This window comes from Vigna unguiculata, chromosome 5 (genome assembly GCF_004118075.2).
Source record: "Vigna unguiculata cultivar IT97K-499-35 chromosome 5, ASM411807v1, whole genome shotgun sequence".
Taxonomy (NCBI): Eukaryota; Viridiplantae; Streptophyta; class Magnoliopsida; order Fabales; family Fabaceae; genus Vigna; species Vigna unguiculata.
Window position 1 is genome coordinate 48,008,989 of NC_040283.1, and position 12,919 is coordinate 48,021,907.

The following is a 12,919-nucleotide window of genomic DNA, read 5'->3' on the forward strand; positions in this document are numbered from 1 at the left end:
TCACATCTAGGGCAAACAACAACAAAATACAATAATGATTTAAGTGGTTATTTTTTTAATGTTTTGTATAAAAAATCATAGTGGTAAAAAAAACTACTAATTTAAAGAAAATCATGTTTTAGGTTTCAATATTACATCTTGAGGTAGAACAAGACTGTTAGGTTAATTCGGATTGTAGTTACAGTATAATTATTTATTTAAGAGAATATATATATATATATATATATATATATATATATAATACAATCATATAACAAGATTCGATTATTTTGTCATGTCACTATGTGACAACAAACTAAATTTGTTGATTGCCTGTATATAAATATCTTACATAGGTACAATAATGGTGTATATAAATTATTCCTTGTTCGCACAGTTTTTAAGAGATGGAATAACTAATTTATTCAAGTTCAAATAAACAAACTATATAATTATAATAATATTAATATTTGAAATATTATAAAATATTTTGATGTTATTAATGTTGCAGTCTTCAGAAAAGTTTTAGTCTATTAATTATTTCAAATGATTGACTTATTTAAAATAACTCTATACAAGAGATTTTAAAAAAAGTGGGAGTTAATCCTTAAAATTTAATATATTTCTCACACAAATCTGACTCAAATGTTATATTTGATAGTTAAGTTGTTCTTCATCAGAATATCAGTCTAATTTAACTTATTTTACCTCTAAATTCACATCGAATAGACTATATATAGTTAATCATGTTCATCATCCATCTTTGAGTGATTAATACACTTCACCCTTTTTCATCATCAAATTAATATTTTTGGCCACCTTATAGGACCTACAATTGAAAATTATTACAAGAACAAGTTTTAGTTGACATTTAACATCTGACTTTTAGATTATGTTCATACTCAAACAAGTGAAAAATCAACACCTTTGACCCAAGAGTTTCATATTAAGAAAAGTCCACATAACAGCACCATTTAATATTAAACTAAAAGCTATGAAATTGATTATGGACTTCTATCTCACAAAAATCTATCACTCCTTACATTATAGACTCTGGTTCTGTCAAACTTGTCTGATTCAAAATCTCCTCACAAAATTCAAAGAAAATTCATTGAAGATATCAATGAAAAGATAAATTATATGAAAGAACAACAAGTGGATCTCTTATTTCCCTAGTCAATCTCTGACCTTAATCTAATGAAAAAAATCACAGTTTATGTCTGTTTGTTGTTCTCATCCTCGTACCCAGATGCTCTTCCTCTTCTTCCTATGAGGTATGGTTCTGGGGAGGTGTTTTCACTGGGCATATTCAGCCCCTGATAAGATCGATTAGCTAAAAACTCTGCTCCTGATTTTGCATTTCCTTTCATTAGAGCATTAGAGTTATTCCGCAACTGCAGTGCCTTCTCTGTTGCATTTACTAAAGCAAGGGCTTCTTTTTCTTGCTCAACATTTTCTGATCAAAATGTAGATTGTCATTAGAAAATAAAACTAATGATCTTATTTGGTAACTCAGAATAAATGACTGAATCATTACCAGCATTAAGTTTCAAGGATGGTGGTAAAATGATCTTATTTTGTATTCCATTAAACAGAAACAATGTGATTGACTAACAACAACACATCTTCAGCAATTCTTTTATTATATCAGAATTATGAAGGTTGGTTTTGTTCCTTTTAAAAAATCAATAAAAGTAACCATTCAGTTGCAAGCATAGAAGCATGAAATGAAAACTACCTTGGTTTTCAAAATCTTCAATGTATCCACCCTTCAAGAATGAAAACCGTGCTTCTTCTTCCTCTTGGTCTCCAACTTCCATTTGAGGCAAATTAATTAGATCTCGAAATTCCATTACATAGGCTCCTGTCCACTGGCTTCCCCTGAAAACAGATTGATATGGTCAAATCCGAAATCAAGTAATGGATTTACAATAAACAAAACAAGAGGCTACACAAAAATATTAGCAATTCATACATTTTAAAAATAAAAAGTATGTTTAACTATGATAGTGTACCTATTGAAAGCTATCATTGCTTCATAGGGAGTAATAACTGGAGCTAGATACTCTTTGCTATCCAGTAGAGCAGTTTGGGCACAAGAAACATATATAAAAACATCACACTGATGAAATCAAAGTGTTAGAAAGTTTTTACATAAAGACAGACTGAAATATATGGTACAGATGTAATAAATTTCACCTCAGGAAAGTTAGCAAGTTTAGCTGGGTTTGGCTTTCCCATAACCAAAGTATAGGCCTTCTTGCCAGCTCCAGTTATGAGCTCCTTCATTTGATTGATTATGTGAAGATAACCAGCTGCATCAGTATGCAATATGTTGAATTAAATCCCACTTCTATTGAAAAAAAAAACAAGAATATAAAATATTCACTCTCATAGGAGATAGTTTCCACATTTCTTATAGCTACCTAAACCATGATTAAGACTGTGAACCATTCACATATGCATTCTGTAATCATAGACAATAATCAAATGATGTCTCACATAATAATGTTCCTCAAGTAAGAAAACTATTCTTCTCATCGCATTCAAGGTTAGTAACATTAAGGATTCACTCTTGATATCCTTTCTTACTAGACAACAATATTCGAATAAAATGTTTTCATTTTTGGATGTTTGCAGTATTGTAATGTTTCGCAAGGAATGTGACAGTATAAATCTGTATATGCACATGCTACTTTAGTAATTATCATGCACACACAAAAAATGAATAAAAATTTGACAAGACAACATACCAACACCAAGAGTTCCAACTAAAATCCCAACAATATTAGCATCCTTAGCTCTCTCCACAAGGTAATATCTGCATAGTCATCAATCTAGCTTAGTAAATTTGAAGATATAAGATGGTTTACACAAGACAGAGTAGTGCGTTTATATTGGGATACATACCTACGTTTAAGAATCCTCCTTTGTTGAAACAAGTCCGTCACCATTTGATTTTCATTTGCATCATATCTGACTAAAACAACAGAAATCATAATACTTATAATCATGATTCAGAAAGAAACCTAAAGTAGAAAATAAGTTGAGAAGCTTTTTTATTTCATATACATGTTATACAGGTATAAAGAAAACTTAAAACAGAGTAATAATTTCCGGGAGGTTAGCTTCCCAAAATATACCCTTTTGTTAGAGATGCCGTACAACACATGACATGTTTACCAACTACTTTCTTCGTGCCATTTCATGATAGAAATACATTGTAAAGGATAACATAAATTAAAAGGAGAAATTGACATCAATGTTGGCAAAACTGAGATTTTAATTAAGTTAAGGTGGGGATGGTAGGAACCATTCAAAATTATAGTTAACATAAGCATATGTTCAATCACATCATTGAACTAGAATTCAAAATTCATAAGCTCAAAATCCAATACCACTCATAATTGGCCAGATAACTTTTTCATTAGAAATATAAAGGGCAAGATCGTGAATCTCACAAAATCACAATCCTGCCACCAATCCAACTCACATCTGGCTCCAAAAGTTGCAGAATCAGACAATTTCATGATCTTAATCAGGATCTTAACAACAACGATTGGTATAAGCAATTCATGCAAAGCAATACAGGTTTCATGAGAAAGGTAAGCTTTTATATGCAAATGCAACATATAGATATTGTAGTGTATAAAGAAAAATACAGATGCATATGACAAATTTCATAAAGGACGGGAAACTGTCAACCTATTTCACAAGTATTGAATGTGAGCACAACATTTGCAAAAGCTGAATCGTCAAGTCCAATCCAAAAGAGCAAGTAGTCATCCATGCTTTGTCCCTGAGGTAATTTCCAAGTTAATCCCCCAATGCTATACGTAGTTCCACTTTCCCCATTGCAACCACAAGCTAGTTCTTGGAGCCCTTTTATCTTTTTAATATCTTTTGATGGAAACATAACTGAAGATGGAACATCAGCAAAGTAAACTTCTGGCTTTGGGTCAAGTCTGCATGACATTGATGATTCTAACAGTGCTTCTTTAATTTGTTGCATTGAATGTGCATATTCCAGCCCAAAAAGGACCTGGAAGCAGATGGTCCATGAAACACCGAATGTCAGAAACTTGTATGGTAGAAAAATACCAATAAACTTCTCTTCTATATGGCAGAGAAGTTGGAAAAATTAGCAATTCATGCAAAGAAATGTAAATCATCCCAAAAAAACTACATAAAGATGAGAAGTCCAGTTTATATTCTGAACAATCATCACCAGAGGATAATTGCAGTTGCATTATTTCACATACACTACAAAATTCAGATAATTTATATAAATATGAATCCGGGAATGATTAAATAAATAGTTATACCATGATAGGCTTACTATTTGTCAGAGCATATTTTGACATACTTTCAACGCAATCAGCTACGCAAATGGAAGCCTTCCCAAAAACAAAAAAGGATGGCAGAGTTGTTGTCCTGAACACCAAAAAGAGGATCCAATGGAAGCGTAAGAATTAGAATCTCAACCCTTAATTAAGGTAAAGAAATAAACTGAGCAACCCAGTGGTACCACAGACACTATAATTCCATTTAAGTTGAAGTGCTCAAAAAAGGAATGGAATCTAAAGGAAACTTAGCATATGAACTAACAGCATAAATAACTGAGCAGTAAGTATCATACTCATACACAGATGGATATAGTTATTTGAAATGCATATCCACACTCCAAAATCAGATATGAGAAAAAAGACACGTGATTTATAAAATAATCTCAAATTCAAGATTTAAAAAATGTTTTAGAAGTACTCACGGACTAAAACATGTATGTCCATAATGTATGACACAATCAGCATTAATGTGTGATGCTCCAACTTCATCAACACAGCAACTGCCATACGCCGTGTCTGCCATCACAAACAACCCAACGTTCGTCTCGTGCCCACTTTCTGTGGCATCAATTTTCTTCAATGATTGAAGTCTCTTGCGCAGAGCAGTGACCACTCTTGTTGAATCTTTCAGAAGATTATCTGGAAACTGAATTTCACACAAGAATATCCTTGTAACAGAGCAAAGTATAGTAATAACCCCCATCTACAACGAGACCTTAAATATTCAAAATTTATACTGTGCTTGGTGATAGAGTTGATAAAGAATAGTTCTTTTATTGCTAGTGTTTTGTCTAGCCATTGATGAGTTTGAGGGAAAGGTGAAAGTGAAGAGTTGACGAGAAAGATTGTCTTACTTGTAAGGCAACTCTATTGAAGTTGTGAGTATGAATGAATTGAGCAGAGGCGGCAATATCATAATTTGATTCAAAATCCATAGCCATAACCAAAGATCACAAGCAGTGAAACAAAATAAGCTTTTTTGCTTTCTACGGCGTCCCTGTTAATAACATTCAAAGTAACAGAGAAAAAATTGACATTACATGTGAAAAGATGAAACTTTGAAAGCATTGAGAGAGAGGTAGTAACAATACGTGTTAAATTGAAGAACAGCGTGAAGTGTTGTTGTTGCTTCTGGTGTGGTGTGCGGAACCTGAACGCACTCTGCCACTGTTGTTGACGCAGCTCTTAAACGGCGTCGTGCTGCTCTCGCCGGAGTTTCTGAATCTATTGAGTTTTTGGGTACTTAGGGCACACCCAAAAGACTTGATTGATTTTGGAATTTTAAGAATGTAAGAATGTAACAATTTAAGAATCATTCTTTTAAAAAAGATTTTTAACGAAAGTAATTTTTTTGTGTACATATATTATCCTATCGTAATATGTTAAATTAAGTATCTTCTAAACTTTATTTTTAGGTTTTGTGTATTACATGAATTTATTTGTTGTGATTTTTTCCATCAATAGATTTTTTAAGTTTAAATATGGTGTTGGTTAATAAAATATAATTTTTCTACCGAATAAAAAAAAGTTGATAATTTTAGTTCTTCAATTTTTCATCAGATTGCTTTCATTATTAATTATTAATTCTATTCAATTTAATAATTACGTGGATTGCGAAATAAACAATAGAAAAATTAAGAAATTAAAAAGTAAAGAATAATATTTACATTTACACTTATACATATAGATTTTTGTGTGTTCTTTGTTTTCTAAATTTATCTTTTAAATAATAATTTTTTAAAATAAAATAATTATTCTATCAATTTTACTGTTTCTTTAAATTTAAATGTTTTTTTAATTTAATCCCTTTTGAAACTTAATAATTTTATTATAAAATAAACAAAACTATTTATAACAAAATTAAAAATTATTTATATTTAAATTTGCAATAATAATAATAATAATATTAACAATAAATTTTTATTTTTTATTATCTAAAAAAAAGTAATACACATACATATATTTATAAGTAAAAAGAATTACTATTTATAACATTTTAAAATCATGAAATAATTATATCTTATTCATAAAAAGCAATAAATAAACACACTAAAGATAGAATTTTATGAATATTCGAATAACTTTCAGAAAAAAAAAACATAGGTATTATCTTCATTATAATTTTATGAAAATTTTGAATAATAATATGTACAACTGATCATTCATACATATTAAAAACGGACACTTATTTTGTTTCCTAATTTCTCTTATTTCATATTCATATTCTTTATGATTTTAATTTTTTTTATCATTTTAATGAAAAACACAAGTTTATAAATGTTCTGAATAAAATTAAATTGTGTTACTTTATTTAAATTTTGTCTATTTCTTTGTTGTTATTATTAATTTATTGTAGTATCTATAACATAATATACAGTAGTTCTGTGTAACTAAATACCTGTACATTATCGACAACAAATCCTTGTTTTTTCTGGAAAAGAAAGAGGAGAAGAAAGACAACACACAGAACCCAAAAAACAACTTCTCACACAACAAAGCTTACCCATTTCAGGGCTGCCACCAAGGTAACAGACACAATACAACCGCCATAGCTCTCTTTCTTCCTTAATTTTCCCTTTTATATCCTTATATTTCTCTTTATTCTCTTTCTTCTTCAAATAAATTACTAAAAGAAATTCCAATTTGTAATTTTTCTTTTAATTTTCTGGATTACTCCCTGACTTCATCTTTCTACTTCTTCATTCACCCGCGGATTCGTTTCAGCAGATCTGACTAGGGTTTTTGGGGGGTTTCAGACATTGCATGCATATGGGGTATGTTTTCTCTATCCAACTGTAACCCACCGAATAAATTTATCTCTTTTTTTAATTTATTTTTCATTTATTTACTTCTCCCCTTTGTGGGTATCTATGATTTTGGTTGTATTAAGAAGTATGAGTCAATAACATGTGCTGGTATAAGTGTTAATATAATCTGGGAATAACTTTTTTTAACGATTGTTTAGTGTATTCTTTTATTGATATGGTTTAGTGTTAATATAATCTGTACGTGTGTTTTTATATAGATATAGATTTTGCTCCTGGCTTAATTTTCTGAATTGAAGTGGTTGGGAATCTTGTGGAAGGGATTTTCTGTGTTAAAAACATGAGAATTTGAATTACTGTGTTTGGAAAGTTGTCGAACCTCTATGTCTGCATAATTTTCATTCAGCTAGTTTGTTATATGTGTAATCCTCTGCTATTTTTTTCTCCTTTGTGAGGATAATTTTGCACTAACCAATTAGAGAAAAACGTTTTAGTGTATGAATTTGTGGAGGATGATTTAGAAAATTGTATTGATATGATTATATTACGGTGCATAACAGAGTTAAATGTGATTGCAATAGCACAGTGGTTGCCTTGGATCCTTTAAAAAGTCCCCTCTAATTGCTAATGCTGATGTTCCGCCAAAAGGATTGAAGAAGCGAGGTAAGGAAGCAAAGAAAGCAAGCACATCAGAGGATTTTTGGATCACAAGCACGCATGATATGGACAACAGTGCGGTTCACTCACAGGGAAGCATTTCATCAGCCAGTATAACCAATCCACCTGCAGATTCTCATGGATCTTCATGCAACCCTACTGAATTTGTCAATCATGGTACTCTATGTTGCTTCCTTTTTTTCTTTTTGTTGATATTTCATTGCATAACATATGAAAAACTGAAAGGAAAATTAGATTATATGGCTTTGCACAATGAAATCTGAAATCATTTTTTGATTACTTGGTTGCTACTTACAAAAATTGGCAAAGAAAGGAAGGGAAAAAGTTATTGACCATGAGATTTCTTTGCCAGGTCTTATCCTTTGGAATCAGACTCGGCAAAGTTGGATCGGAAATAAAAGGTGTGAGAACAGAACCGAACAGTCACGAGAACCAAAAGTGAGGTAAACTGCATTGTTTGATTGCTTTTACTAGCACTTTGTAATTATAAGTTTTTAATTACTTTTTATTTATTGGGTGTTTTGGGGAGGAGGGGAGGGGTGATACATGCATAGCACCTATTTGCGTTTATTCCCCACAGAATTCACTGTGCTTTATAATTCTGATATTCCACAAGTCTAAACAGATGATGTAATGTACTTTTCAAAAAGTTTGTTGTTAGTTAGCACCTTTTTCAGAATCCATGTTTCTAAGAGGATAAATGTGCGGCAAGTATATGTAAGGATTGTTGCTAACAGCAAGCTCATTTTTCTGTAGTACTAATTTCTTGTGTTTTTTTTTTTTTGACTGGTGTAAAATGATTGGGTTTCATCTTAAGTTAAAATCAACACATGCACTTTAACTTTTTTGAAATCTCTCTCATATGTATATGTTCTTATGGAAAATTTTATCCAACAACAAATTGGAGAAAACACCAATTCCATCCATGGCCTCATGAAAATCTCTATCTATGGTGCTGCAGTTGGAATGCAACATATGAAAGTTTATTGGGTGGCAACAAGCCATTCCCTCAGCATATTCCCCTTGCGGTAAGCCACACGGTCTACTTCTGAGCCTAAGTAATTATTGAATAATGATACTTTGATACTTTGATAGTTTCACTTTATCTTCTTCTTTACAAATACAAAATTTTACTTTTGTTAGAACCATTTTATTCTTAATGTTAGTTTGGGTGTCAGAATTTTTTTCCTGAATTATAATCAATTATCTGATTTGTTTGTTTGTGTAAATTGTTAGGAAATGGTAGATTTTCTTGTGGACATATGGGAACAAGAGGGTCTGTATGACTAACCTATACAAGACTGATATGATTATAGTTCTTTCTTCTGAAGGAAGAGGAAAATTGAGCATACTTTACTTGCAGTTTGTAACTTTGTATATCTGTTGTAACATCATCTTTCAGTTAACAATGACAAGGAATTTTATTATAATTTTTCCACAGCCTGCACATTTTTAGGTATCATAAATGCCAATTCAATCACACAATCAAGATCTTGCAAAAAAATTTATCAAGTTAGCTGCAACTATATTTGCTGTTAACAGACTTTCAGCCTCTATGTGTTTGAGAGAATACAGAACACAGTTACTGTTTTTTCTTTTAGATGAAACTATGGTTAAGAGTTAGATTTGGAGGACTACTATATAATATTATTATTTAGAAGGAAAAAAAAACTAAATTTGAAAAAGTTGTAATAAAAGAAAAAAAAAATGGTCAAAATTGCAGAAGTAGCATAACAGTAATTGCCAAGAAAAGACATAGTGAAACTTGCATTTGAAAATTCTGAAACTGAAATGAAAGACAGGACAGGAGAATCGTACGGTCATGACGTTACCACACAACAGTTATGCTACAAGCACTGTTCTAGTAACAGCCTTTGGATGGCTTCCACGTCCTTTGGACATTGTGATTTGTGAAGAAAAATATTAAAATATTTTTATTTTATTTTATAATATAAATAATAAATATCAACTATAAAATAATAACATGAGTCAGTTTGAATTTTTGGACATTGGATTTGTGAAGAAAATACTAAAAGATATAAATACTTTTATTTTATTTTATAGACATAAATAATAACTACCAGCTACAAAAAATTATAATAAAAGTCAATTTGAATTTTATTCCATCTTCTTTATAGTAAAAAGGAAATCTAGAAAAGTTTCTTTATCGAGGGAAAAAAGGTTGTTGTTTTGTTTCGAAAATGTTGCAGATTTTTCCTCGGTTTGTTCAGTCATGGACAAGAAGCTCAAGAGTCGAGGAACTTGTAAAATGTCAAAAAGCTTAAAACAGAAAAGGGATTCATTAACCATCTTCTCTGTTAATTTAATTATAATATATTTTTATAAGAAAAAATAAATACCAAGTTGAAATTATTAATTGATTAATTATACTATGATTAATTTTTATAATAAAATACTATTTTATCTATTTATTAACTTTTTAATCTATGTAAAAAAAAATTATACCTAACACTTATTTATGCGTATGAAATAAGTGAAATAAGTACATCAAAATTCAGAAGAAAAAAAAAAGTACCTATAAAACTTCTTGTGTCAGGATCAACATCTTGTCATGTCTAATTAAACAAGTAAATGTTGTTAAGTAAGGTTATATTTCACATCTCACCACACTACTAAATCAATGAAAAGAAGATTCTTGTACCTAAATATTAAAATAACAGGTTTTCTATAACAAATTTTAACTGTCATTATTATTAAAATATGAAAAATTATTATGGTACTATAAACAATTTAGTACATAACAAACTTAATATATGAACTAACAAATATACATAACAAAAGGTCAAAATGAATTAACCCTATGACACTATGAGAAAAGTTATAATCTTTATTGATCAATCATAAATAATCTTGACTTTGACACAGTGATCTTCCTTAGGAAATAGAGATAAGGAATCTCATGCCACACTTCATAACCCTCAGTCAAACAGTATTTAGATCTTTGTGAACCCTGAAACTCAATTTATTACTTTGAATCTTGTTAATAAAAAATTGACCAAGAATCCAAAGTCAGGTCTCCAATTTCCCAAAAGGACTGAACTACACATTTCCTCTCTGTGCTCTCCATTTTCACTATTTTCATTGGGGGAACAAACCACTGAACCAGTGCATTGTCTCTCCAACAGGAAACATCTCTCAACTTTATCAAACACATTCATTATTGTCTTCTCTTCTTTTCTATCATATTTCAATTGCCACAACCCTTCACTCTTCACATAAATCACTCTCAAAAAATATCAAACACCTCACTCATGGCACCACAAAGCAGAAACAGATTCAAAGTTGCACTCATCTTGGCTTTCTTCTTTTTCCTCATTCTTCTACTTCCTGAATCAGGTAACAAAACTGTCCATTTAGTCATTTTTTATGTACTGAGAAATATATATGAAGCTAGAAATTCAGAACTAGAGTTCATGATTGTGATGCATATTTGTCTCAGTGAGAGGTGATAGAAGAAGAAATAGTTTGGAAGAAAAGAGAGTGATGATAGGGTCAAAGCCTCCAGCTTGTAGAAACAAGTGCATGAAGTGCAAGCCTTGCACAGCAACTGTGGTGGTTCCTAATCACAAGAGTCAGGATGATAGCTATTACCTTCTTTCATGGAAATGCAGATGTGGGGATAAGTTCTTTCAGCCATAGCTATTACCTTCTTCTAACCCTAAATTTATGTACATTATTTTTCAGTCCTTTAACCTGAATCTACCCTAGTATTGTTCATGCTTGCTTTTGTTTCTCATCTTTCTCTCTTTTTCATTACTGAACTTATTCATGATGTATACATTAATTTAATATGTATACATGTTCTAAGTTAATCTTGTTGGAAGCTTCTTATATGTGTCTCACTCTTTCTTATTAGTAACTAAATGAAGGAGATAACTTGCTTTGATGAAATGGTTTATATAACTGCTTTCATGAATACATATATCCATGCATAATGGAGATAGGTATACATATTACTATATATGCATGCAAGGCAAGGCAAGAAAAAACAGTATTCTAATTCAAATCACTAACATAATTATTTAATAAACTTAAATATATAACACTTATATATAGTACCTTAATTTTGTATATTTTAAATATTTTATGGTTTACTTTGTCTGGTTTAAAATACTTTTCTAGATATATGGTGGTGACAAGTTAAGCAGTTATATGCAGATATATCTTGCAGCTAAGATCAGATAGGGACATGGTATGCAGAGTTAGGAGTTGTTTTAGATATTTGCAAATATATTCTTTTTTATTTTTCAAAGCATTGAGTTAAGTTTTATTAGGAGACATATATAGTTTATAGCTATAAATACACAATTTATGTTACTTCTCAGAGTTTTTTTTTTTTTTTTAAGATTAAAATTTGTATCTATAATATTCTTAACACTAAAGCGAAGAGTTTATTAACTAAAAAAAGTTATCAAGAGATAACTTTATCAAATTAATAACCAAAACTGGATATTTCACAAAAACTAAAATAAGACAAATTTATAATACCAAATATTTCACATTAACTAAAATAAGACAAATTTTAGGAGATTGTAATATATAAGATATGTGAATTTTATTTTATAAATTAATTTTATAAGATTAAATTAAACTTAAATTTTTTAAATGTTATTAAGTTCAATCAAACTTTATCCTAATAATATTGTTTTTAAAACATATATTTAAAAGTATTTGATAAAATTTAGTACGTGACCCATTATATAAAAATACTCCTCTTTCTCTAAAGAATACGAGCTCTTTTTTATTTTTACTGTTATTCATCTACTTTTAAAATAAAATAATGTATAAATTAAGAAATAGAACTTACATTTCATTTATAATAGAAATATATGGGATTTTATATATTAATGTTGTTTCACCCCTAATTACAGATCGGCCTTAAGATTATTCGTCTTTTAAAAGGTTTGTTTCTCGTTTTATAAAAGTAAAAAGAAAAAAAAAGTTTCCATTTTAATATAGTACGGGTAACAGGAAAATTGCATTTTTTTTAATAAATATATTTTATTGGTATACATATTACCGTAGACTTTGTGGATGATTAATTTCTAACAAAAATATTATCTACTTTTAATGAGATATCTCAACTCTCACATTTTTTTTGGTCCACAAAATTCAACTTAGAAACATTAT

At 29.9% G+C, this 12,919-nt stretch overlaps 3 protein-coding genes across 13 annotated transcripts; 2 read left to right on the forward strand and 1 right to left on the reverse strand.

Moving 5' to 3' along the window:
* Positions 1–918: 918 nt before the first annotated feature.
* LOC114185289 (2-(3-amino-3-carboxypropyl)histidine synthase subunit 2) lies at positions 919–5,598 on the reverse strand. The gene is made up of 11 exons (XM_028072934.1): positions 5,417–5,598; positions 5,180–5,322; positions 4,748–4,971; positions 4,305–4,413; positions 3,685–4,021; positions 2,890–2,959; positions 2,733–2,800; positions 2,179–2,294; positions 1,995–2,101; positions 1,718–1,860; positions 919–1,435 (listed from the first exon to the last, which is right to left on the reverse strand). The coding sequence occupies exons 2-11, from the start codon at positions 5,264–5,266 to the stop codon at positions 1,194–1,196; spliced, it is 1,503 nt and encodes a 500-aa protein (XP_027928735.1). The 5' UTR covers positions 5,267–5,322; positions 5,417–5,598; the 3' UTR covers positions 919–1,193.
* A 1,117-nt stretch (positions 5,599–6,715) lies between these two features.
* On the forward strand, positions 6,716–9,208 carry LOC114185290. 11 transcript variants are annotated; one of them, XM_028072935.1, is made up of 6 exons: positions 6,716–6,850; positions 7,053–7,099; positions 7,677–7,924; positions 8,121–8,211; positions 8,730–8,796; positions 9,005–9,208. In XM_028072935.1, the coding sequence occupies exons 2-6, from the start codon at positions 7,089–7,091 to the stop codon at positions 9,056–9,058; spliced, it is 471 nt and encodes a 156-aa protein (XP_027928736.1). In that variant the 5' UTR covers positions 6,716–6,850; positions 7,053–7,088; the 3' UTR covers positions 9,059–9,208. The 11 variants fall into 11 exon arrangements, with proteins under 11 accessions (XP_027928736.1, XP_027928747.1, XP_027928746.1 ...); XM_028072946.1 differs by having other exon boundaries at positions 6,718–6,850; positions 7,672–7,924; XM_028072945.1 differs by having other exon boundaries at positions 6,724–6,850; positions 7,050–7,099; positions 7,672–7,924.
* A 1,832-nt stretch (positions 9,209–11,040) lies between these two features.
* LOC114184801 (EPIDERMAL PATTERNING FACTOR-like protein 8) lies at positions 11,041–11,428 on the forward strand. The gene is made up of 2 exons (XM_028072107.1): positions 11,041–11,125; positions 11,229–11,428. Exons 1-2 carry the CDS (start codon positions 11,041–11,043, stop codon positions 11,426–11,428), a joined length of 285 nt encoding a protein of 94 aa, XP_027927908.1.
* Positions 11,429–12,919: the final 1,491 nt, after the last annotated feature.

Coding starts and splice junctions, on each gene's coding strand:
- LOC114185289 (XM_028072934.1), bottom strand. CDS start 5,266: ATGGCTATGGATTTTGAATCAAATTATGATATTGCCGCCTCTGCTCAA. Junction 4,972..5,179: donor TCAATAGAGTTGCCTTACAA/GTAAGACAATCT, acceptor TGTGAAATTCAG/TTTCCAGATAATCTTCTGAA. Junction 2,960..3,684: donor ATTCAATACTTGTGAAATAG/GTTGACAGTTTC, acceptor CTGTTGTTTTAG/TCAGATATGATGCAAATGAA.
- LOC114185290 (XM_028072935.1), top strand. Junction 8,212..8,729: donor TCACGAGAACCAAAAGTGAG/GTAAACTGCATT, acceptor ATGGTGCTGCAG/TTGGAATGCAACATATGAAA. Junction 8,797..9,004: donor CTCAGCATATTCCCCTTGCG/GTAAGCCACACG, acceptor GTAAATTGTTAG/GAAATGGTAGATTTTCTTGT.
- LOC114184801 (XM_028072107.1), top strand. CDS start 11,041: ATGGCACCACAAAGCAGAAACAGATTCAAAGTTGCACTCATCTTGGCT. Junction 11,126..11,228: donor TCTTCTACTTCCTGAATCAG/GTAACAAAACTG, acceptor TATTTGTCTCAG/TGAGAGGTGATAGAAGAAGA.